Below are 27483 nucleotides of genomic sequence, written 5' to 3' on the forward strand. Positions count from 1 at the left end.
GGCCTAGTGCAGGGGTAGGCAGCTAGATTCAGCTGCGGGCTGAACATAATTATAGTGATTTGTACACTGCAAATTGACCACAAACAACTAAGCCCAAAAGAGATTGTACTTTAAAATAACAATAATTTCATAACTTGATAATGTTGACATATTCAGTGCGGAGAACAAGTATTTGATACACTGCCGATTTTGCAGGTTTTCCTACTTACAAAGCATGTAGAGGTCTGTAATTTTTATCATAGGTACACTTAAACTGTGAGAGACGGAATCTAAAACAAAAATCCCTAAAATCACATTGTATGATTTTTAAGTAATTCATTTGCAATTTATTGCATGGCATAAGTATTTGATACATTAGAAAAGCAGAACTTAATTTTTGGTACAGAAACCTTTGCAATTACAGAGATCATACGTTTCCTGTAGTTCTTGACCAGGTTTGCACACACTGCAGCAGGGATTTTGGCCCACTCCTCCATACAGACCTTCTCCAGATCCGTCAGGTTTCGGGGCTGTCGCTGGGCAATACGGACTTTCAGCTCCCTCCAAAGATTTTCTATTGGGTTCAGGTCTGGAGACTGACGAGGCCACTCCAGGACCTTGAGATGCTTCTTACGGAGCCACTCCTTAGTTGCCCTGGCTGTGTGTTTTGGGTCGTTGTCATGCTGGAAGACCCAGCCACGACCCATCTTCAATGCTCTTACTGAGGGAAGGAGGTTGTTGGCCAAGATCTCGCGATACATGGCCCCATCCATCCTCCCCTCAATACAGTGCAGTTGTCCTGTCCCCTTTGCAGAAAAGCATCCCCAAAGAATGATGTTTCCACCTCCATGCTTCACGGTTGGGATGTGTTCTTGGGGTTGTACTCATCCTTCTTCTTCCTCCAAACACGGCGAGTGGAGTTTAGACCAAAAAGCTCTATTTTTGTCTCATCAGACCACATGACCTTCTCCCATTCCTCAACCAGATGGTCATTGGCAAACGTCAGACAGGCCTGGACATGCGCTGGCTTGAGCAGGGGGACCTTGAGTGTGCTGCAGGATTTTAATCCATGACGGCGTAGTGTGTTACTAATGGTTTTCTTTGAGACTGTGGTCCCAGCTCTCTTCAGGTCATTGACCAGGTCCTGCCGTGTAGTTCTGGGCTGATCCCTCACCTTCCTCATGATCATTGATGCCCCAGGAGGTGAGATCTTGCATGGAGCCCCAGACCGAGGGTGATTGACCGTCATCTTGAACTTCTTCCATTTTCTAATAATTGCGCCAACAGTTGTTGCCTTCTCACCAAGCTGCTTGCCTATAGTCCTGTAGCCCATCCCAGGCTTGTGCAGGCCTACAATTTTATCACTGATGTCCTTATACATCTCTCTGATCTTGGCCATTGTGGAGAGGTTGGAGTCTGTTTGATTGAGTGTGTGGACAGGTGTCTTTTATACAAGTAACGAGTTCAAACAGGTGCAGTTAATACAGGTAATGAGTGGAGAACAGGAAGGCTTCTTAAAGAAAAACTAACAGGTCTGTTGAGGTGGCACCACCTAAGTTGAGATGGAGGGCGTCTGGTGGTTATCGATGCGCTGAAATGCCAATTTAGAAAGTGTGGTCTGTTTACAGTCAACGTTCATTAGCTGAGGGTAGGAGCACTGTCGCTGGGTGTTTGTAGGAGTGTGAGGTGGTGCCTCGTTAGAGAACGCTGCTGGGGCACATTGACCTTTGAAAGGCCCGCTGCACTGTGAGGGCTCCTTTAGATCTCAATGCGGGCAAAACATAAAGCCTAGCCTACAGACACACATCACAGATGTTGTGATATCAGTCATTCATGTGTAGTATACAGTACACACTCTGAGGGCTATACATGGAGACTTCCACTCACATGCTGACCCCACCACCCGCGTCGTGTTCGTGTTGCAAAATAAATAAAAACATACACTACCGTTCAAAAGTTTGGAGTCACTTGGAAATGTCCTTGTTTTTTTAAGAAAAGCACACAAAAATTGTCCATTAAATTAACATCAAATTGATCAGAAATACAGTGAAGACTTTGTTAATGTTGTAAATGACTATTGTAGCTGGAAACGGCAGATTTTTTATGGAATATCTGCATAGGCGTACAGAGGCACATTATCAGCAACCATCACTCCTGTGTTCCAATGGCACGTTGTGTTAGCTAATCCAAGTTTATCATTTTTAAAGGCTAATTGATCATTAGAAAACCCTTTTGCAATTATGTTAGCACAGCTGAAAACTGTTATGCTGATAGAAGAAGCAATAAAACTGCCATTTAGACTGGTTGAGTATCTGGAGCATCAGCATTTGTGGGTTCGATTACGGGCTCAAAATGTCCAGAAACAAAGAACTTTGTTCTGAGAAAGGAAGGCTATTCCATGTGAGAAATTGCCAAGAAACTGAAGATCTCGTACAATGCTGTATACTACTCCCTTCACATAACAGTGCAAACTGGCCCTAACCAGAATAGAAAGAGGAGTTGGAGGCCCCGGTGCACAACTGAGCAAGAGGACAAGTACATTAGAGTGTCTAGTTTGAGAAACAGACACCTCACAAGTCCTCAACTGGCAGCTTCCAGTCTCAAAGTCAACAGTGAAGAGGCGACTCCGGGATGCTGGCATTCTAGACAGAGTTGCAAAGAATAAGGTCCTCTGTCCCCTGTCTGTGTTTTTCCCATCTTAATCTTTACTTTTTATTGGACAGTCTGAGATATGGCCTTTTCTTTGCAACTCTGCCTAGAAGGTCAGCATCCCGGAGTCGCCTCTTCACTGTTGACGCCTCTTTCTATTCTGGTTAGAGCCAGTTTGCACTATTCTGTGAAGGGAGTAATACACAGCGTTGTACAAGATGTGGTTTTCTTTAAAAAACATGGACATTTCCAAGTGACCCCAAACTTTTCAACGGTAGTGTACATATTATTCAATTATTACACCCACACTGCTCACGCGCGCCAACGAGCGTCTGCGTTGCCAAGTGCTAAAATTGAAGTCAGTTCTACTTGTGACACAGAATGCGATGCAAGTCCTGCTTCTCCCATCTCCTCGTTGGATTTTTAGAAGCATATACCCACGTGCAATCTCTTCATTGGTTATACCCACGTGTGATTGAAAGATGACCCGAGGTCGGTTGTGGTAATACACCTTATTAAGAAAGGTAGTTGCCAATCGCCATATAAAGTCCAAAGAAGAAAAAGCCTGGAAGGAGGAGAGATGACTAGAAACGATTCGGTTGACCACTGTGTGGGTTAATTGTCGAAGTAGAGGACCTTGGGCTTTTCAGGTAAAATAACAAATCCATGTTTATATCCCAGGACAAATTAGCTAGCAACAGCAAGCTAGCTAGCTAAATAGGACAAATTAGCTAGCAACTGCAAGCTAACTAGCTAAATTGCCATACATGTTTAATGATTTTGCACCTGTCCCCAAATTAATATAATTGGGTCAGCGTTTGTTTTGATATTTCAACCTGCGTGTCGTGATCGCGTTTGGTGTGGGGGACAAACTCGATTTGCACACAATGGCGCACGCGGATGGACGGTTTGGGTACGGTGTCATGCACACACAGAATGCACACTCAAACTAATTTGTCTGTCATGGCTCAACACACACACACACACACACACAGCAATCACTAGAACATACACACTCACAACTATTATATCAATCATGCACACACACGTGCTCTCATACGATCACATTGTGGCTATTCCAGGTCTGTGAATGTGGTCACACATTTTCTTTGTGAGCACGTGTGAGAGAGATTTCTGACTGTTTCTACCTCCTGCACGTTTTTCAAGTCGCTGTGGAAACCAAACCAAAGACTCAATATACAGTGTATTCAGACCCCTCGACTTTTTCATGTACTCTTCCTTGGCAAATAAAGGTGCGGTTCAAGTATGAATCTCTGAGCGACATTCTTTTTCACTCATATCCAATACCAGGTGTATCAAACTCCATTATTTGAATGATGCTGTGTCTGCATGTATGTATTACAGTTATGCACTTCAACAGTGTTTACCGCTCCTGGGATATCAATGATTACACATTGTATCTATGCAAAAGACTAGAAACTTGATTTAAGTAAAGGCTGATTTGTAAATCATATATACAGAAATACACCTATGCAAATCTAACTCCCTTCATCTGCATTAATCTGAGGACACAGGATTGGTGTAGTATCTTAATGAGATACTTAATTTCAACCAGTGGAGAATGTGAAACGCTTTATTGAAAGTTCATTATCCAGGTGTTATAAATACATAATACATTCATTATAAATACAAAAAAGAGGAAGAAAGAGGTGGGGAGAGAGGTAAAACAGAGGAGCAGGGAAGACAGCATATGATTAATGAATTAGTTCCACCCTAATATTCTCTCCGTTCATCACAATTACATAGTGTCTCTAGCGGTGTCTTCTAACCAGCCTTGGACTCCCAGTCGGCCCGAAGATTATCTTAAGAGCAGGTGAGGCGGCGCTGACGGGATTTCCTCGGGTCTTCCTCTCTCACATCAAAACATACCTACAGATGGATAGAGAGAGCGCATGATTTAGCTTAGTTTTTTAAAATTCTAACACGGTCAGTCATCAGGAGGTGAAATGCAAAACTGACCTTGGATCATTAACTCTGAAATACAAATAGAGGTGTAGTGGTCCCAATCTAAAGCATCTCTTTAATAATACTTCCTGTATAATATAAGTATAATATCCCTTACAAAACAATCATAACATTGGATAGATAGATGCATGTGACAATAGCAGGATAGCGTCACAAATGAATACATAAATACCATTTGAAGCTTGATGGTGACTTGATCATTTGAATCAGCTGTGTAGTGCCAAGGCACAACAAACGTTTTGAGTTCCCAGCACCAGGACTGAAAACCCTTGCTCTTCATTGGGACCTCTTAATCTGCAGACAGGCTTTCACAGCTCTCTGTATCTGAGGACAGAAAAGCTCACAAGAAATAGACTACACACAAGTACCCGCTCTATGCAGAATAGCCTCCCCTCTCACTTTGACAGCTGGGCCTGCTATCCTTTCACCCTCCTCCAAAAAATACAAATGTTTGCCATTATCAAGAGTGGCACTGGGGCTAAAACAATATCCTATATAGTGTGGGAGGACTGCACCTGAAAAGGTTGGAGACTCATAACTAATCGAAGAGCATGCATGTATATGTCCTGACCAAAAGATGAGTCGTTGGTAGGGTTCACTTGACGTTGGAGCACAGCAAGATTCTCAGTAGACGGGGCATGGGATGTCAGGAACAATGACCAATTGTCAGTGTTTCCAGATTATCTTCCTAATAAAGCAGGTCCTCCACCTGCTGAATCTGGAATGCTCAAAAGAAACAAATCTGTATTAGTGATGATATAAATTTGGCATCAACGGGCTTGATAGTCCAGTGAAAATGGCTAAGTGTTTGTGGTGTAAATCTGAAAATTAGCAGCTGACATCTTAAGCATTTTTTAATTAATGCATGTGAGACAGGTTCCATGTACAACAAGACAGGCACAGAGGAAGAGCGAAAAAGAACACAGAACAGTTTACTTACCTCTGGTTATGGACACTTTTGCCAACAATAAGGCTTCTACGGCCTGTTCCTCGAACAGTGAACATCTGGCAATATCCACATTTTCGAACCCTTGATCAGCTCGCACTCTGAAAGTAAAGAAAATAGCTTATTCTTTTGTAGATATTAAAACAATAACTGAGATATGAACGTTCAATCTAAAGCAGCAGATGTCATTTTCAGGAGACGTCAATACAGCACAGAAAGCTTAACACCAGACTGGTATTGTGGTTGTTCATTAGGTGATGGGAAATATGCATACAAATAATATACTTACAGTTGAAGTCGGAAGTTTACATACACTTATGTTGGAGTCATCAAAACTTGTTTTTCAACCACTCCACAAATTTCTTGTTAACAAAGAATAGTTTTGGCAAGTCGGTTAGGACATTACTTTGTGCATGACATGTAATTTTTCCAACAAATATTTACAGACAGATGACTTCACTTATAATTCACTGTATCACAATTCCAGTGGGTCAGAAGTTTACATGCACTAAATTCACTGTGCCTTTAAACAGCTTGGAAAATTCCAGAAAATGATGTAATCGCTTTAGAAGTTCGGATAGGCTTATTGACATCGTTTGAGTCAATTGGAGGTGTACCTGTGGATGTATTTCAAGGCCTACCTTCAAACTCAGTGCCTCTTTGCTTGAAATCATAGAAAAATCTAAAGATATCAGCCAAGACCTCATATAAAAAATTGTAGACCTCCACAAGTCTGTCTCCTAGAGATGAACGTACTGTGGTGTGAAAAATGCAAATCAATCCCAGAACAACAGCAAAGAACCTTGTGAAGATGCTGGAGGAAACCGGTACATAAGTGTCTATATCCACAGTAAAACGAGTCCTATACAGACATAACCTGAAAGGCCGCTCAGCAAGGAAGAAGCCACTGCTCCAAAACGGCCATAAAAATGCCAGACTACAGTTTGCAACTGCACATTGGGACAAAGATCGTAGTTTTTGGAGAAATGTTCTCTGCTCTGATGAAACAAAAATAGAACTGTTTGGCCATAATGACCATTGTTATGTTTGGAGGATAAAGTGGGAGGCTTGCAAACCAAAGAACACCATCCCAACCGTGAAGCACGGGGGTGGCAGCATCATGTTGTGGGGGTGCTTTGCTGCAGGAGAGACTGGTGCACTTCACAAAATAGATGGCGTCATGAGGATAGAAAATTATGTGGAGATATTGAAGCAACATCTCAAGACATCAGTCAGGAAGTTAAAGCTTGGTCGCAAATGGGTCTTCCAAATGGACAATGACCCCAAGCATACTTCCAAAGCTGTGGCAAAATGGCTTAAGGACAACAAGGTCAAGGTATTGGAGTGGCCATCACAAAGCCCTGACCTCAATCCAATAGAACATTTGTGAGCAGAACTGAAAAAGCGTGTGCGAGCAAGGAGTCTTTACAAACCTGACTCAATTCCACCAGCTCTGTCAGGAGGAATGGGCCAAAATTCACCCACAACTTATTGTGGGAAGCTTGTGGAAGGCTACCCAAAACGTTTGATCCAAGTTAAACAATTTAAAGGCAATGCTACCAAGTACTATTTGAGTGCATGTATACTTCTGACCCTCTGGGAATGTGATGAAAGAAATAAAAGCTGAAATAAATCATTCTTTCTACTATTATTCTGACATTTCACATTCTTAAAATAAAGTGGTTATCCGAAGACGGATTTTTATTAGATTTTTTATTTTAGGAATTTTTACCCCTTTTTTCTCCCCAATTTCGTGGTGTCCAATTGTTGTAGTAGCTACTATCTTGTCTCATCGCTACAACTCCCGTACAGGCCCGGGAGAGACGAAGGTTGAAAGTCATGCGTCCTCCGATACACAACCCAACCTAGCCGCACTGCTTCTTAACACAGCACGCATCCAACCCGGAAGCAAGCCGCACCAATGTGTTGGAGGAAACACTGCACCTGGCAACCTTGGTTAGCGCGCACTGCGCCCTGCCCGCCACAGGAGTCGCTGGTGCGTGATGAGACAAGGACATCCCTACCGACCAAGCTCTCCCTAACCCGGACGGCGCTAGGCCAATTGTGCATCGCCCCATGGACCTCCCGGTCGCGGCCGGTTACGACAGAGCCTGGGCGCGAACCCAGAGTCTCTGATGGCACAGCTGGCGCTGCAGTACAGCGCCCTTAACCACTGCGCCACCCGGGAGGCCTAAAATGGATTTTTGACTAGGATTAAATGTCAGGAATTGTGAAAAACTTGAGTTTAAATGTATTTGTCTATGGTGTATGTAAACTTCTGACTTCAACTGTACCTTCCTTGAAAATCCATCTATACCGCCAAAGATGACAATGTTGTCTCTTGAAAAAAAGCATTGGAATTAAAAGTGAAATGTTTAACCTGCTTCATTATTTATGTATCACCAGTTGATGAAGAACAACTCCAATTTCATACATCATTGAAAATGTGTCTACAAATAAGTAATAGTAAAAAGTCAATATTACTTCTTAGATTTGATGGAGACATACATCTTAGTACCTTTGTCAATGTATGGTTTGTATCAGTGTGGACGAGAGACTGGGGAGCAGGGACAGAGTATTTTTGCCGAGAAATGCAACAAAGCTGGATCATTCTGGCAATGATACCTGCACCATCTACATGCTGCAGAGACTCCCTAACTCTTGGCCATTGTACACGATGGCCCATTGCTCTGAGACTTCCTAAAGCCTGCATGGGGCAGCCTTGCCTTAAATGGCCCTGACATTCTGGTCTAACACTTCATCTGACATATCAGAATAGCATTCCCTGACAGACATATTGTGATCTTTCATCCTTCTGTAAAAATGTAAAAAATCTAACCGTTACACTGTCATGAAATATGATTATATATTAACTATGAATGAAATAGGACATATGCTTATGAGGTGAATTCATTGAATTTAACTGAAAATGGTGAGAACAGGCGTTCGTAGCTAAATGTGTTTGGTTAGCTTGAGAAGAATAATTGCATGATTTATCATTCTACAGTATGTATGTAATATAATGCAATGTTATGAACCGACACTGAATCGTAGGAGCTAACTACTAGCTATGTGGAAGTTGGACAGAAGAACGCCCAGTGCTGCTTACCTGAGATTCCATCATCACACACTCCTTCGTAGGTGTCCACTATAACTTCCTTTGTGTCGGAAAGAAAGGCTGAACAGTATTGGTTGTAGCCAAACTGACACTCCAAAAATTGCCAAAATGGAGGGTGATTGATAGCGAAATTAATTAAAGTTTTGCTCTCGACCAAAATACATCCATTTGTTGCAAGTTGGGGAGGGGGGCTAATAGCTGAACAATAGACTTTTCAACCTTTACTAGAGAATAGTCTAATAGCCGAGCTAGGTGTGAAAAACCTCTGTCATATCACAGACCAGATTTTCCCTAACGACCAAGGGGGAGTAGAGCACATCTTCGCGGTATCTTGCTACTCAATGTAATAAAGTAATAACTTTTTCAAATAAGTTACCTTCCACATTATGTTGGCTGACAATTTGTTAGCTACGCTGTCCTTACAAACAACATAGCATATTACAGCAGTATGTACCGGTATGTTCGTTATCTACCTAACGTTAGTAGTTATACATCACACTTGACAGTATATTAACTATAGGCTATCTAACTACCCAATGTTTATTGACATGATTATTCCCGTGGTATGGTTGTTGTTCGTTCTCAATGGACATTCGGGTGCTTTAGTAAATTCGCTCTGGCTATCTACTCCGATTTCAGAGCACTCTCATCTGAGTGTACCAGGGCAAAGCATAATGAATTAGCGAGCACTCAACACCCGTTGAATATGGCGGTGTCAGTGAACATCGGCAAAAAAGCATAATTAAATTGTTTCCAGCAGCACAGTTACATTCACCAACACTCTGGTTAACACAAAATCTGCCTAACCAGCTCTGCTAGGGAAAGTGGTCTCATTTGTGTCTGGAAGTAGGTAGCATGCTAGCCGATGTTAGCTTGGGTGCTTGACTGCCGTTGTAAGGCCAGAACGCTCAAATCAACCCTACTACTCGGCCTGAACGTCCGGTGTGGGCACCGAGAGCGAAACGGTCTGAATTTACCCAGAGGGTTTTTCGCTTTTCATGGAATTACAACTAGGCCCATTTTTACCACATTTTTTCCTGCATACATACACCTTGTATACCTCTCGTGTGCATGCCAGGGACGATTGTTGGTGGTGTGCAGATGTGGGTGGGGGTGTATTTTAATAAATCCATTGAGAATATACATCATCAAAAATATAAACGTAACATGCAACAATTTCAAAGGTCTTGAAATAAATGTATCTATGAATTTCACATGACTGGGAATACAGAATGCATCTGTTAGTCCCAGATACCTTATAAAAAAATATTTAAAAAGTAGGGAAGTGGATCAGAAAACCAGTCAGTATCTGGTGTGGCAACCATTTGTCTCATGCAGCGTGACACATCTTATTTGCATAGAGTTGATTGTGGCCTGTGGAATGTTGTCCCACTCCTCTTCAATGGCTTTACAAAGTTGGTGGTTATTGGCGGGAACTGAAACACGCTGTTGTACACATCATCCCAGAGCATACCAAACATGCTCAATGAGTGAGTATGCAGGCCATTGAAGAACTGGGACATTTTCAGCTTCCAGGAATTGTGTACAGATCCTTGCGACATTGTCCGTGCATTATCATGTTGAAACATGAGGTGATGGCAGGAAATGAATGGCACGACAATGGGCCTCAGGATCTCGTCACGGTATCTCTGTGCATTCAAATTGCCATCGATAAAATGCAATTGTGTTCATTGTCCGTATGTTATGCCTGTCCATATCAAAACCCCACCGCTGCCATGGGGCACTCTGTTTGCAACGTTTACATCAGCAAACTGCTCGCCCACATGGCGCCATGCATGTGGCCTGCGGTTGTGAGGCCGGTTGGATGTATTGCCAAATTCTCTAAAACAACATTGGAGGCGGCACATGGCAGACAAATGAACATTCAATTCTTTGACATCTGCTCTGGGGACATTCCTGCAGTCAGCATGCTAATGTACGCTCCCTCAAAACTGTGGCATCTGTGGCATTGTGTTGTGTGACAAAACTGCACATTTTAGTGGCCTTTTATTGTCCCCAGCACAAGGTGCACCCGTGTAATGATCACGCTGTATAATCAGCTTCTTGAGAAATAAGCATTTTGTGCATATGGAATATTTCTGATAGATTAGCAAACAAATAGTGCCAATGCCGCCTCAGCATTACGGCTATGTTTCATACTAAGCCATAGGCAGAACTTTATTGAAATAATTGTTATTTATTTGTTATTTAACCCTTTATTTTACCAGGTAAGTTGACTGAGAATACATTCTCATTTACAGCGATTAGGTCGTTTGGCGTAAATAAAAGTTTAGGTTTTGATACCGGCAATACCTTTTCATATATAAAGAAAAGGTGGGAAAAAGCTGACGGGATGGTAGAGTATAATACTGTAGGTCTTAGAACAGCTGATGGGATGGTAGAGTATAATACTGTAGGTCTTAGAACAGCTGATGGGATGGTAGAGTATAATACTGTAGGTCTTAGAACAGCTGACGGGATGGTAGAGTATAATACTGTAGGTCTTAGAACAGCTGATGGGATGGTAGAGTATAATACTGTAGGTCTTAGAACAGCTGATGGGATGGTAGAGTATAATACTCTAGGTCTTAGAACAGCTGACGGGATGGTAGAGTATAATACTGTAGGTCTTAGAACAGCTGACGGGTTGGTAGAGTATAATACTGTAGGTCTTAGAACAGCTGATGGGATGGTAGAGTATAATACTGTAGGTCTTAGAACAGCTGATGGGATGCTAGAGTATAATACTGTAGGTCTTAGAACAGCTGACGGGATGGTAGAGTATAATACTGTAGGTCTTAGAACAGTTGATGGGATGGTAGAGTATAATACTGTAGGTCTTAGAACAGCTGACGGGATGGTAGAGTATAATACTCTAGGTCTTAGAACAGCTGATGGGATGGTAGAGTATAATACTCTAGGTCTTAGAACAGCTGATGGGATGGTAGAGTATAATACTGTAGGTCTTAGAACAGCTGATGGGATGGTAGAGTATAATACTGTAGGTCTTAGAACAGCTGATGGGATGGTAGAGTATAATACTGTAGGTCTTAGAACAGCTGATGGGATGGTAGAGTATAATACTCTAGGTCTTAGAACAGCTGACGGGATGGTAGAGTATAATACTGTAGGTCTTAGAACAGCTGACGGGTTGGTAGAGTATAATACTGTAGGTCTTAGAACAGCTGATGGGATGGTAGAGTATAATACTGTAGGTCTTAGAACAGCTGATGGGATGCTAGAGTATAATACTGTAGGTCTTAGAACAGCTGACGGGATGGTAGAGTATAATACTGTAGGTCTTAGAACAGTTGATGGGATGGTAGAGTATAATACTGTAGGTCTTAGAACAGCTGACGGGATGGTAGAGTATAATACTCTAGGTCTTAGAACAGCTGATGGGATGGTAGAGTATAATACTCTAGGTCTTAGAACAGCTGATGGGATGGTAGAGTATAATACTGTAGGTCTTAGAACAGCTGATTCCCATCAGAGTATAATACTGTAGGTCTTAGAACAGCTGATGGGATGGTAAAGTATAATACTGTAGGTCTTAGAACAGCTGATGGGATGGTAGAGTATAATACTGTAGGTCTTAGAACAGCTGATGGGATGGTAGAGTATAATACTGTAGGTCTTAGAACAGCTGACGGGATGGTAGAGTATAATACTGTAGGTCTTAGAACAGCTGATGGGATGGTAGAGTATAATACTGTAGGTCTTAGAACAGCTGATGGGATGGTAGAGTATAATACTGTAGGTCTTGGAACAGCTGGGGGTAGTTTTTGTGCGCTTTGTTTGCCCCGAGAGAGGGAAAATGATTTAGCTTTGTGTTATTTGACAAACACACACACAAACACTCAAGTATATTTGGTCATAGGATTTTTACTTTCCATATGTACCAAGCAAGGAGAAAGTGTTATGCTAGAGGCATCTAATTTCATTATGCTTTTCTGACAACTGAGTCAATATTTTCCTAACATTCTTTATTGTACAGTTCTGTCTTGTCTTGGTCTATAAGGAGAGGGATACCTCTTATTGCTATTATAAACTGGTTACCAACGTAATTAGAGCAGTAAAAAGTTGTGTTTTGTCATACCCGTGGTATACGGTCTGATATACCATGGCTTTCAGCCAATCAGCATTCAGGGCTGGTTTGAGCCCTGAATGCTTGGCGTGCAGTAATATTAGACTAGGCAAGATTCTTGGTTCTCAGAATGCTAAGGATTACTCTGAATTTGCGTAACAGATGTGTGCTGAGTGGATTTCCAGTCCACATATAGAACCCTATTCTCTAATGTCCTCAACAATTTTAAACTGAGCCCAGCCGGCCCCCTCTCTTCTCCCGCTGTTACCTTACGCCCCTTCATTCTTATGTAGCCCAGGACACAGTCTACCGTGTGACGCAACAAACAGGACAGACACACTAAGAATACGTTGTTGTTTTGGCCCGGCTCTAGAGTTGTATTGGCATTCTGAACATTTCTGTGAGGTGGAGGGCTGAAGCGGTGGAAAATGGTTGGGGGATGTTTTGAGTTTCCCTCAAGACAACATTTCTTTGAATTGATATAGTACTGTTCCTTCTAGTGTTTTCTGGAAGAGCATCGCTCAAAGCTTGTTTGTGGCATAACTCTGACTGGATCGCCTCGTGACTCAGTGTTTTTAGAAGGATTGTGAAATGCTTTCATAAGTGGAATATGTATGCTTGCGTGAGGCGCTGCTGATGTTGGATAGCAGGAAGCGGAATTGTTTATGCTTCTGTTTTTAGTTGTGGTGTATTCCTTTGAGGAAGGAGGGTCATGTAGAATAACCCTGTTGGCAGTTGGTCTTGTGTGTCTGTCCAAGGTCCATTAATTCTTTAACAGATAGTGTTTTGTGTCACAGTACATTCTGACTCATTTGGTGTCTCCTCTCTTGTGGTAAATGTGTTGATAATAACAGCTGTAACCAAACACTGCCTTAGAAAATACTGAATGCCACTTAGTCTAGATTTGGACCATGGAAGAGGTTTTGGACTCTTGTAGGATGGATTTTATGGTGGCATAGACAGTTCATTGTACATTGTCAACCTACTGAGGGCTGGAGGGTAAAGGGGGTGAGGCTGTCCTGTATTTGTACCTCTCACGTATCAATTATCCTCCAGGACAGTGTCCAGCCTGGCCAACACCCTTCTTTCCTGTCCTCCTATTCTTCCTCTCCCAGTCCCCATCAACCAGTATAGAGCAGGGTCTGAAAACAGCTCGTTATGTAATCTTCCCCAGGCCAAGACCAGCCACCACAAACACACACACATACACATCGACCAGAATCCCATTATCCTAGTATCCACAGCAACGCGCCAATGGGATTGGCCAGGGAGGAGGGGAGCCCAGCCAATAAGCCTGGTGCAGGCTGACAGGTCAGCAGATAGGAAGGAGCTGAAGTGGAATTAATGGGTGGCTGTTGTGGTTGCTCTCTATCTGGAAACCTTGGCTGAAAGACCATTAGAGCCAGAGAGTAATGCAATCCAGTAACTGACTAGTATGGCAGTTGGTAGTCAAGGAATTGATTTTGAGACGCATTGATTTGTTAGTACGGTACACAGAAAATAATGCCATGAAGTATATTTGAACTCATACGCTCCTTAGAAAGGAAAGAAGCCTTTCATGTGACAGGCTGTTTCTCTTAAATGTGTCACAAGAAACACTTCTGGATCTAATCATAGATGGCCTACTTAGAATGGCACTGAATGGATTGGAAAATGTGTGACGACAATTGTGTTGTTGATGTTGTTGATGAGAACTTGATGCACACGCCAAGATGCTTGATCTGCCATATGCTGCAGTACCATCAACCTGACACCACACACACATGCGCAAACACACACCCAAACACTCCCCCAAATACATGTGAGCTTGTTTAACCTGGAAGCCTGCTTGGGTTACTTTGGCTCCTGTCCAGCATCTTCTTTGCTCCTGCATCACCATGTTGACAAGGTGGCTCATATATCTGTCACCTTGCCCAATTCCCTTGAACCCAATATCCCGAACACACGCACACCCCAACAACCTCCACTTGGACCTGTTGTGTAATAAACTCCATTCCTCTCCCCTCAAAAATGTAGACTGTAGCACGACACAGCTTGGAGGTGAGGGGTTCACTAAGGACGGCACGTTTTCTTGAGGGGCGCTAATTTGATATTAACCCCATGTAGGTCGCACAGTATGAGATGGAGGATGAGGGTGCCAATGTGTCTAGATTGGAGCCAGGTATTGTACTGTACGGATACAATCCAGATCAGTGGATCAGTTATGCTATGGGCTTCAGTTCATGCTGGGTGGCAAAGGAATCCTATTGTCTGTAGTGTACACATATGATCCATCTATACAGTATATGTTGGCTATATCTGTCTGCACCATACATACGTCAGTCTGTGTGACGAAGCTGTTCCTCTATGTAGTGGATGTGACAGGTGTTGTGAGAGAGATGATCACTCTAACCCATGTTGTTTCTCTCCTGTCTTCCAGGAAACACCCAATTCTGTGTTCCTGGTCATGGAGGTAGGTAGAGTGTCACACTATCAGCATACAACCTCTTCTGCCGAGCTGCCTGTAGGCTACCAGGGTCTCTGCCTTTGTGTTGATACCTCTCCCCTCTCTCTCTCTGTCTGTCTTACTCTGCTTAATTACCCGCCCCTCCCCCATGCCCTCTCTCCCTTCCCCCATGCTCTCTCTCCCCATGCTCTCTCTCCACATGCCACATGTAATTTCCTCAGTCCTATGAGAGGCTGCAAACCCAGTGTGCTCCTGTCCTCACTCTGCCTCTCCCCTCCCCCCATCTTCTTTCTCTCTCTCCTCTCTCCCTCTCATTGCTCAAGACCAAAAAATTCCACAAACCGCCTGAAGGAAAGAAACTAACTATATGACACCTTAAGTAAAAATATACCTGTACACCTACACCCCAATTTCCAGGAATTATTTTATCCAAGAGCAAAACATTGTTAATTTGCTTTATATTTAGCCCTGCAATACTTATTCTGCTCCTTCTCATATTCTTGCTGTTATTAGGCTAACTGGCTGTGCAAGGTGTCATGGGACCCTGGTACCTGTTACCTTGGCCTGCCTGGGGTGTTCTAGCTTGTTGTAGATACCGCTGTGTTCTGAGAGCCACACTGACACTAAGGAGGCAGGGTCTCCTGGCACAGGAGAAGAAACAGACATAAATCTGGCTTTGGTGTTCTAGTTGGCAGTCTGCTTAATCAATGTATCAGAGAGATGAGCATAGATAGCATCGACAGTAGGCTAGCATGGATGCTAATCTGCCTGGTGTTTGCCAGACTGCTTGTTTTGCCGAGTAAAAAAGGCTTGTTTTACTCAGGTTAGAGGAGGGATCAGATTAATTATTACTTATTAAGCAGTCAGTGCTCAGGGCTCATTCTCCAGCATTTTGGCACCGGTAGGAACACATTGAAAAGGAAACTTTTAGGGGAAACACTGCTGTTTCAGCTGCAACATTGACTCTCTGTATGAAACAAAGCAATCTACGTTATTAATGTGCCTCATAAATTATTCTCCTCACACGGAAAACAAATCATGGCAGCCAACGTGGGCACCCCCATAAGAGTTCAATATATGCATACTACCTTATTTTGCCTTTATTTAACTAGGCAAGTCAGTTAAGAACAAATTCTTATTTTCAATGACGGCCTAGGAACAGTGGATTAACTGCCTGTTCAGGGAGCTCGGGGGTTTGAACTTGCAACCTTCTGGTTACTAGTCCAACGCTCTAACCACTAGGCTACCCTGCCGCTCCTTAGCATTATGTGGTTATGGTGGACCCCTAAGAATGTCTTATTTAAACTCTGCTCAATGCCTCTGCTGCTTGCAGTAAACTGATTGGAATGCACACAGAGCATGTCTCTCCCTCCATCCATGTCAATATAAGGACCTGAGCTAGAATTGATTTCCATGTACAAAGGCTAAACAACATGGTGTGGTAATAAACTGAACTGGAGTTAGATCCTATCGGTCACTGATAAGGCAGAGGCTCTTTAAGGCCAGATCAAACCAATGCTTTGATCAGAGGAAGCTCTGGTAACCAACATGATTTAATTGGTGGTTCAACTGACAGAACTGGAAATGGTGGACAGATGCTAGCTTACATTTTCCTACCACCTAGCTGCCCTCTTTCTCCTCCACTTTCTTTCCCCTTCTCCCTCATACCTTTTCTCTAACTCTCTCACTCCTCTCCTTTCCATTCTCTGTGTTGACTAATGCCAGGATTAACAGAGACTGTCAGTACTGATAACAGCACAGCCACTCATCAGATTAATTGATGAGACCCATCGTTATCTGGGCTTTGTGGTCACATACAACACACGCATGTACGCACACACACACACAGCTTGATACTGTTAATCCGTGTTGTTCTTACACAGCCTGCTAATAGAATGGTTTTGTTTGTCTTGTTCCTCCCCACAGTACTGCAACGGTGGCGATCTGGCTGACTATCTGCAAGGTAAGCATCGCGCTAATCTCAACACACACTGGGTATTATTCATCAAAACAAAGTAACTAGCAGTGGAGAGGAGGGTGTGTGTGTGTGTGTGTGTGTGTGTGTGTGTGTGTGTGTGTGTGTGTGTGTGTGTGTGTGTGTGTGTGTGTGTGTGTGTGTGTGTGTGTGTGTGTGTGTGTGTGTGTGTGTGTGTGTGTGTGTGTGTGTGTGTGTGTGTGTGTGTGTGTGTTCGTTCACAATGCAAGGGAGTGCTGTGTGTAGGAGCCACCACAGTGTTATGACACAATGGGTTCTTTCTTTAGCACCGAGGTCAGCACAGCTCTGACGCAAGTCTAGAAATGTGCAATATCAAAGTTCACTCATCTCTCATAATGCTTCCCAAGAAAGCACCAAGCACTGAATGTCTTAATAGGATTCTGCTTGTGGAGGTCTACGTGGTATGTCATTGACTTTAATGATATAGCAGTTCATAGCTGTGAATTGCATAACACACACACCTGCCTCCCTGTGATATCAACAAAAGAATGTCACATACACGTGTTTAGCAGATGTTATTGTGGGTGGAGCGAAATGTTTGTGTTTCTTGCTCCAACAGTGCAGTAATATCTAACAAGTAATATCTAACAATACACACAATTTCAAGTAAAGGAATGAAATTAAGAATATATAAATGTTTGGACGAGCAATGTCAGAGCGGCACAGACTAAGATACAATAGAATAGGATAGAATACAGTATATACATAAGATGAGTAATGCAAAATATGTTAACATTGTTAAAGTGATTTGTGTTCCAATTATTAAAGTGGCCAGTGATTTCAAGTCTATGTATATAGGGCAGCAGCCTCTAATGTGCTAGTGTTGGCTATTTAACAGCATGATGGCCTTCAGATAGAAGCTGTTTTTCAGTCTCTCGGTCCCACCTTTGATGCACCTGTACTGACCTCGCCTTCTGGATGATAGCGGGGTGAACAGGCAGTGGCTCGGTTAGTTGTTGTCCTTGATGATCTTTTTGGCCTTCCTGTGACATAGGGTACTGTAGGTGTCCTGAAGGGTAAGTAGTTTGCCCCCGGTGCTGCGTTGGGCAGACCGCACCACCATCTGGAGAGCCCTGCGGTTGCGGGCGGTGCAGTTGCCGTACCTGGTGGTGATACAGCCCGACAGGAAGCTCTCTATTGTGTGTCTGTAGAAGTTTGTGAGGGTTTTAGCTGCCACTGCGGTCCCATTGATGTAGATAGGGGGATGCTCCCTCTGCTGTTTCCTGAAGTCCACGATCATCTCCGTAGTTTTGTTGAATGTAGAGTGAGAGGTTATTTTCCTGGCACCACACTTCCGGGGCCCTCACCTCCTCCCTGTAGGCTGTCTCATCATTGTTGGTAATCAGGCCTACTACTGTTGTGTTGTCTGCAAACTTGATGATTGAGTTGGAGGCGTGCGTGGCCATGGAGTCGTGGGTGAACAGGGAGTACAGGATGGGGCTGAGCATGCATCGTTGTGGGGCCCGTGTTGAGGATCAGCGAAGTGGAGATGTTGTTTCCTACCTTCACTACCTGGGGGCGACCTATCAAGTAGTCCAGGACCCAGTTGCACAGGGCGGGGTTCAAGAGACCACTGTCCTTGGTAGCAGGCGACGTCGGTGGCACTGTGTTATCCTCAAAGTGGGCGAAGAAGTTGTTTTGTTTGTCCGGAAGCAAGACGTCGGTGTCTGCGACATGGCTGGTTTTCTTTTTGTAATCTGTGATTGTCTGTAGAACCTGCCACATACGTCCCGTGTCTGAGCCGTTAAATTGCGACTGCACTTTGTCTCTATACTGACGTTTTGCCTGTTTGATTGCCTAACGGAGGGAATAACTACGCTGTTTGTATTCGGCCATATTCACCTTGCCATGGTTAAATGCAATGGTTCGCGGTTAGGGTTCCTGGTTAGGGTTGGTTTTAATAGTCACAGTGGGTACAACATATCCTATACACTTCCTGATGAACTCAGTCGTGGATCATATGTGCAGTAACTACTCATTCCAGAGTTTTCTTTATTTTTACTATTTTCTATAACTTTGCAATACCACATGGAATCATGTAGTAAACAAATCACAATATATATCATATTTGAGTGACTTCAAAGTAGACACCCTTTGCCTTGATGACAGCTTTACTTACTCTTGGCATTCTCTCAACCAGCTTCATGAGGAAGTCACCTGCAATCCATTTCATTTAAGCAGCGTGCCTTGTTAAAAGTGAATTTGTGGAATTTCTTTCCTTCTTAATGCGTTTGAGCCAATCAGTTGTGTTGTGACAAGATAGAGATATTATGCAGAAGATAGCCCTATTTGGTAAAAGAGTCCATATTATGGCAAAAACAGCTCAAATAAGCAAACAGAAGGAACAGTCTGTCATTCCTTTAAGACGTAAAGGTCAGTCAATACGAAAAATGTAAAGAACTTTTAAAGTTTCTTCAAGTGCCGTCGCAAAAACCATCAAGTGTTATGATGAAACTGGCTTTCATGAGGACCGCCACAGGAAAGGAAGACCCAGAGTTACCTCTGCTGCAGAGGATAAGTTCATTAGAGTTAACTGTCTCTCATGAGGACCGCCACAGGAAAAGAAGACCCAGCGTTACCTCTGTTGCAGAGGATAAGTTCATTAGAGTTAACTGGCTCTCATGAGGACCGCCACAGGAAAGGAAGATCCAGTGTTACCTCTGTTGCAGTGGATAAGTTCAGTAGAGTTAACTGCACCTCAGGTTGCAGCCCATATAAATGCTTCACAGAGTTCAAGTAACAGAAACATCTCAACATCCACTGTTCAGAGGAGACTGCGTTAAGCAGGCCTTCATTGTAGAATTGCTGCAAAGAGACCACTACTAAAGGACACCAATAAGAAGAGACTTGCTTGGGCTAAACATAAGCAATGGATATTGGACCGGTGGAAATCTGTCCTTTTCGTCTGAGGAGTCCAAATGTTATATTTTTCGTTCCAACTGCCGTGTCTTTGTGGAACACAGAGTAGGTGAACGGATGATTTCCGTATGTGTGGTTCCCACCATGAAGCATGGAGGAGGAGGTGTGATGGTGCTTTGCTGGAGAGACTGTCTGTGATGTATTTAGAATTCAAGGCATATTTAACCAGCATGGCTACGTCGGCATTCTGTAGCGATACGCCATAGAGATTTCAGTGTACTATGGGTAATGTAGTTTTGTATAGATAAAATAAGCTAATAGCCAGTGTGGGTGTAGTATTATTTTACCACTGCATCCCTGGTCTTCATACATTATGTGCCAATACATTTGTACTGTATAATGAAGGATTGTGGGTAAGTGGTTTTTCCCTCCTCACCCTAGCCAAGGGGACACTGAGAGAAGACACTCTGAGGGTGTTCCTCCAGCAGATAGCAGCAGCAATGAGGATCCTCAACAGTAAAGGCATCATCCACCGAGACCTGAAACCACAGAACATCCTGCTGTCATACACCAGCCGCAAGAGATCCAGCATCCACGGCATCCGCATCAAAATAGGTGACTGAACAACCCAGCCCCTCAAACACAACACACACACACTCAGCTACAACTAAGCCAAACCTTCAAAAAGACAACTATCCCTTCAATTCTGTATATAGTGTTATTTCTGTATATACACAACTTCATAATGTTTATACGATATAAATACTGTTTATACTGTAAATATAGAGATGGCCTATCTATGAACTGTTAGCCATCATATGATTTGTCTGATTGTGTCACGCAAGTGTCATATATCATGTATCAAAATGCACCACAATGATAGCTAGCTAAGGTCATGGTTAGTTGTTTTGAACCTCACAGCTATATTTAGTTTGCACAATGCTATTCCCAGAAGGTGTGGTGACTCATGTTGTGTGTTGAGTGCCCAATTGTCTAGTGTCTGAGAGGCTTGGGAATAGGAGTTGTGACACTCCGACAATAGTTGTTATTAATAAGATAGACACAGCCAGACAGACTGACTGATGGACTTCTCTCTTTCAGCTGACTTTGGCTTCGCACGATATCTCCAGAGCAACATGATGGCTGCCACACTGTGTGGCTCCCCCATGTACATGGTGAGTGGATGCGGGTTAGTGTTTGTTGTGTGTGTAAGGGTCTTGTGTCTAAGTCTCTTGTTCTCCTGTGACAAAAGCTTTGCTTACTCAGCAACCTGCAACTGGAACGGTCCTTTCAGAGCATGACCTCTAACCTCTGTCCTCTAACCAGGCCCCGGAAGTGATCATGTCTCAGAACTATGACGCCAAGGCAGACATGTGGAGCATTGGGACGGTTGTCTACCAGTGTCTCGTAGGGAAGCCACCTTTCCAGGTAGGATGGAGAGAGGGAGTTGATATGGGGCATCTTTTTTTCCTCACACAAAGCAGAATTAAACTGTGTGAAGAAAATAGCACATGCCTGTGCAAGAAAAATGTCAGCCATGGTGTGCATTTATAGAAGTAGTATACAAACACTCTGTGCTTTCTCTCTCTCTCTCTCTCTCTCTCTCTCTCTCTCTCTCTCTCTCTAGGCCAACAGTCCCCAGGACCTGAGGATGTTCTATGAGAAGAACAAGTCGCTGCTGCCCATGTAGGTGATAGGATTGAAGAATTATTAACTATCTGATCGAGGCCATTTGGGCTGAAAAGTTGTGTTTTTAACCCGGAACGTGTTGTCTGTGCCTCTATTACCCAGCATCCCGAGGGAGACGTCTCCTCCCCTTGGCAACCTGTTGCTAGGCCTGCTGCAGAGGAACCAGAAGGATAGGATGGACTTCGGTCAGTTCTGACGCCACTTCCCTTCTAGAAAGGAAATGATTTAAAACATAATGTTTGTTATCCATCAATTGGATATTACTTCTCTAACATTCCCACTTCTGTATTGTTGTTTCAGATGCATTTTTCAGCCATCCTTTCTTAGATCCAGTGTCTGCCATCAAAAAATGTGAGTAGATGGATGAGAACTTCCTTCATCAATAACAGGGAAAAATACATGTTGTGGTGTCAGAGCTGTATTGTGAGATGGCGTTGATGTTGAGAACACTTAGGTCTTGTGTGAAAACGTGTATTTGTATGTTTCTTCTCCAGCATGTCCTGTTCCAGTACCCAACTGCCCTAGCGCTGTGACCGACATCACCTGTGGCAGCTCGCCCTCTGTTCGCTACAACTCCCCTGCCGTAAGTTAATCATGACTGCCTAGACACCTCATAGTTGCATTCCACAACAAGTGGGTTTATCTGTACCTCAAGGCATAGCACCACAACTCAACACTGAGCACTGAAGAATCCAGACTTTGTACAGTAGCTCTGTGGGAAAACGGACAAACTGAGTTTCGCAGGGATGTACTTTTTCTCTCTGTCTACTGTGATTGCATTATTCTGACAGTCTAGATAGCCCAGTCTGGCTCTAATTGAATTGTACAGCCCAAACCCTCTCTCACTGAGATTAATCCTCTAGCTTTCTTTCTCTTGCCCTACGCTCCTCACATTCACATTCACACACACACACACACACACACATGCACACACACACACACACACACACACACACACACACACACACACACACACACGCGGTCGTACGCACACACACACCACCTACCCACACCAATATACACACACCTTTTGCTCGCTACAACACACACATACCCCTTCCCTTCTTCAGTCTCTCCCAGACATGCAGACGTTACCTGAGGACTGTCTGTCATCGCCCCCCCTGGGCCCTCCAAACTACCTGCAGCTGTCTAAGGAGTCTGGAGGAAGCACGAGCAGCAAGAACTCTTCCAGCGACACGGATGACTTTGTCCTGGTGCCACACCTCTCCACAGAGTCTTGTGAGTCTGCAGGAACACACACACACACACACACACACACACACACACACACACACACACACACACACACACACACACACACACACACACACACACACATATACACATACACACACACACTGAAGACTTGCTACTCCTTATTACACTAATTAGGTCTACTGGCAGCACTTCTCTTACACTAAGCACCTGCTATAAAACACACACACTGAGCACCTGCTCACACTTGGTGGTATAGGTAGTCAGTTAATTCACTAATGTGGCATGGTTTCCATTCTTGTCTGGTTCGCCCACTTCTTTTTCCCTCCTCTTCCTCAGATGACCAGCCAATGGGAGCAGTGGGGCGTCGGGCGTCCGCAGAGTGGTGTGGAGGGTGAGTGTAACGTCATCAACTTCAGCTCTTAACATATTGTTGTTGTCTGATTTGGGCCGGTCACCATCTGAAAGGAACATAAACCCTGTCCCTGCACTTCCTCTACATACTAGAGAATACCAGAACACTAAAGAACTCCCAGGAGCACAATATCTAGATGACCTGACCTGGTTCCTCTGTTGACTCCCCTGGGCTTGACCGTGTTGCTCCAATGAAATCGATCATTTTTTCACTGTTGACTTGTTGCATCATAGAAATGTAACCTAAACTCAGAGATGATTAACAAACAGTCTGTTTGTGTCCCTAAGCTGGGATATTTCAGGATATTTCAGGATATTTCAGGATATTTCAGGATATTTCAGGATATTTCAACTGTCCAACTATTTTTTATGTATTAGATCAATTTGATTTATAGCACATTGGACAGATCTAATAATGGTTGACACAAAACATAACACAATACATATGTGTGGTGAAATGATCAACGTTAAAAACCGACTGAATAGCTGATGGAAAAATTAACCAGTCTGATGTGCATACTGCTATTTCAGCCCCAGATATTTTGTGTGTGTGTGTGTGTGTGTGTGTGTGTGTGTGTGTGTGTGTGTGTGTGTGTGTGTGTGTGTGTGTGTGTGTGTGTGTGTGTGTGTGTGTGTGTGTGTGTGTGTGTGTGTGTGTGTGTGTCTGTGTCTGTGTGTGTGTGTGTGTGTAAGTCATTCTCTCTACTCCACATGGACATGTAGAACGCTACATAAAACATGCTGCATCTCAGTGTGTCTGTCAGTGTGCACAGCAGCTGTGTTTTATACTCCTTAGTCATAAACAACATGCTATTTGTCTTTGAAAGCACTATATCAGTCTTCCATTTCTATGAAGCTATGTCAATGCCTAAATAAGGCATTTTGTTCATGTCAAAATTGTGTAGACATCTCAGATAAACGGCTACTGTGTATAGGTCAGTTACATCCTGAACCACCCAGACGAGGCAGGCCTGTGGTATAAGAATAGATCTCTTACACACACACAGGAAATCACTTTGGGCAAATGTGACTGTTGTTGTCGCGGCATCTTAAATGACTGTCACACACACACGCGCACACACACACACTGAAAGCAGAGGCACAAACACCGCTTCCTTGTCTCGTGTGACCCCCACACACTCTCTGTGTTTGTAAATAGCCTGCAGCAAGACACTCCCCATGTTCCTCTCCCTGTTTCTCTCTTTGTAACCAGCCTCCAGTAATACTATTTTCTATCACAGTTTCCATTCCCTCTCACAGTTTTGTAGTCACCCTCATCTATTCCTTAGTGTGTTTCCCCTCGTGCTCTCCTCAAACAAATAGCTTCTTTCCTCCTTTCTCACCATCTCTCCATATTCATCTTTGGGGTGATGTTTTTTCTCTCCCCCTCTTTACCCTGTCTCTTAAAGTGATGCTACGAATTGCAATATGTGAATACTTTTTAAGTACTTAAGATCCCGGGCTGCATCTTTAACTCTCTCTCGGCCTGTCCCTTTCCCCCATTCCTCCCCTCTTTGTTCTCTTTCCCTTGGTTCCCTGGTTGTGCTGCAAGGTGGTTCATACTCAGCCTGCCACTCTCTATTGTAGGTGAGGGGAGGAGCTAGTCTGAGTGCCAGAGAATCATTCTCTATTCCTGGAGGATCCCACACCTCAGTCAGATCACCTCGCACTGTCAATTGTTTTCCCCCTGTGCTCTGTCTGTCCTTAATCGATTCCTGAGCCAGGGAATGAGAGGGGGAGGGAGGGAGGGAGGGAGGGAGATGGGAGTGCAGAAAGACTGAGCCACTACTAAGGATGAATATGGAGAAAAGAAAGAGAGGTAAATAGAAAGAGAGAACAGCTGCCCAAAATGAATGAGGAGAGGGCAACGAGCAGACACAAAGCAAATAGAAAAAGGGGAGAGTATTTAGAGAGAGAGTGTGCACACAGAGGAGGAAAGGGAAAAGACAGTGCTGTGTTTCCATTCCCCTCTGGGTAGATGCAGTTAAAACAAACGGGTCAACAGTAAAGCAACACTGACCTACAAACTGCCTTTTGTTAGGGAGAGCTCCCTTTGTAGCGCCAATGTCCCAATTAGCTTCTGTTAGAACACAACAGATTTTAACGACCTGCTCTGGGGATAAATGAATGTGTTAAACTGAATGACTGCATGGGGTAATACAGTGTACTGAGGTTAGAGAATAAACCACAGGAATAGTTGCTTTGTTTTCCCTTTGTAAATGCCACTTTCATGAACCTTTTTATGGCCTTTTTAGTTTTGGTTGAAATCTAATTTTATTTGTCACATGCACTGAATACAACCTTACAGTGAAATGCGTACTTACAAGCCCTTAACCAACAATGCAGTTCTAGGAAAAAATATTTACTGAATAAACTAAAGTAATGAAAAGTAACACAATAGATAAGTAATAACGAGGTTATGTACAGGGGGTACCGGCACACAGTCAATGTGCGGCGGTACAGGATAGAGTGACTATGCATAGATAATAACAGAGTAGAAGCAGTGTAAAAAAAATAAAAGGGCAGGGGGTTCAATGTAAATAGTCAGGGTAGCCATTTGATTAATTGTTCAGGAGTCTTATGGCTTAGGGGTAGAAGCTGTTAAGAAGCTTTTGGACCTAGACTTGGCGCTCTGGTACCATTTGCCGTGAGGTAGCAGAGAGAACAGTCTATGACTTGGGTGACTGGAGTCTTTGACGATGTTTTGGGCCTTTCTCTGACACCGCCTGGTATAGAGGTCCTGGATGGCAGGAAGCTTGGCCCCAGTGATGTACTGGGCCATACGCACTACCCTCTGTAGTGCCTTGCGCTCGGATGCAGAACAATTGCCATACCAGGCAGTGATGCAACTGGTCAGGATGCTCTCAATGGTGCAGCTGTGGAACTTTTTGAGGATCTGGGGACAATGTCAAATCTTTTCAGTCTCCTGAATAGGCGTTGATGTGCCCTCTTCACGACTGTCTTGGTGTGTTTAGACTAGAAGTCGACCGATTAATCTGAATGGCCGATTAATTAGGGCTGATTTCAAGTTTTTATAACAATCGGTAATCTGTTTTTTTGGACTCCGATTTGCCCAAAAAAAATTACAATAAAATTGGGTAATATGCATATATTTAACTCTTATGGGGGTGCCCACGTTGATTGTTGTGCCCACGTTGATTGTTGTAAGGTTATGGGCTGCCATGATTTGTTTTCCGTGTGAGGAGAATAATTTATGAGGCACACCTAACATACTGCATATTAATAACGTAGATTGCTTTGTTTCATACAGAGAGTCAATGTTGCAGCTGAAACAGCAGTGTTTCCCCTAAAAGTTTCCTTTTCAATGTGTTCCTACCGGTGCCAAAATGACTCACAGCCTACTTCGACAAACGGGTGATGATTTAACAAGCGCATTTGCGGAAAAAAACCCACTGTCGTTGCACCAATGTACCTAACCATAAACATCAATGCCTTTCTTTAAAATCAATACACAAGTATATATTTTTAAACCTGCATATTTAGTTAATATTGCCTGCTAACATGAATTTCTTATAACTAGGGAAATTGTGTCATTTCTCTTGCGTTCCGTGCAAGCAGTCAGGGTATATGCAGCAGTTTAGGCCGCCTGGCTCGTTGCGAACTGTGTGAAGTCCATTTATTGCTAACAAAGGCCGTAGTTAATTTACCAGAATTGTAGATAATTATGACATAACATTGAAGGTTGTACAATGTAACAGCAATATTTAGACTTAGGGATGCCATCCGTTAGATAAAATACAGAACGGTTCCGTATTTCACTGAAAGAATAAACGTTTTGTTTTCGAAATGATAGTTTCCGGATTCAACCATTTTAATGACCAAAGGCTCGTATTTCTGTGTGTTATATTTTCTTTATTTTTTTTTTTATTTCACCTTTATTTAACCAGGTAGGCTAGTTGAGAACAAGTTCTCATTTGCAACTGCGACCTGGCCAAGATAAAGCATAGCAGTGTGAGCATACAACAAAGAGTTACACATGGAGTAAACAATTAACAAGTCAATAACACAGTAGAAAACGAAGGGGGGGTCTATATACAATGTGTGCAAAAGGCATGAGGAGGTAGGCAAATAATTACAA

General features: G+C 43.3%; 1 protein-coding gene across 2 annotated transcripts in view; it reads left to right on the forward strand.

Moving 5' to 3' along the window:
* Positions 1-27483, forward strand: part of LOC109909220 (serine/threonine-protein kinase ULK2-like) — a 62064-nt gene that overhangs the window by 13997 nt on the left and 20584 nt on the right. For both annotated transcript variants that reach the window (XM_031795570.1, XM_031795571.1), the window contains exons 4-14: positions 15185-15217; positions 17138-17174; positions 20508-20681; positions 21168-21241; positions 21393-21494; positions 21694-21752; positions 21858-21940; positions 22056-22106; positions 22250-22338; positions 22826-22994; positions 23310-23364. In XM_031795570.1, the coding sequence (XP_031651430.1) occupies positions 15185-15217; positions 17138-17174; positions 20508-20681; positions 21168-21241; positions 21393-21494; positions 21694-21752; positions 21858-21940; positions 22056-22106; positions 22250-22338; positions 22826-22994; positions 23310-23364 (926 nt within the window). The remainder of the gene's footprint in view (positions 1-15184; positions 15218-17137; positions 17175-20507; positions 20682-21167; positions 21242-21392; positions 21495-21693; positions 21753-21857; positions 21941-22055; positions 22107-22249; positions 22339-22825; positions 22995-23309; positions 23365-27483) is intronic.

The sequence above is a fragment of the Oncorhynchus kisutch genome, linkage group LG18, assembly GCF_002021735.2.
Source record: "Oncorhynchus kisutch isolate 150728-3 linkage group LG18, Okis_V2, whole genome shotgun sequence".
Taxonomy (NCBI): domain Eukaryota; kingdom Metazoa; phylum Chordata; class Actinopteri; order Salmoniformes; family Salmonidae; genus Oncorhynchus; species Oncorhynchus kisutch.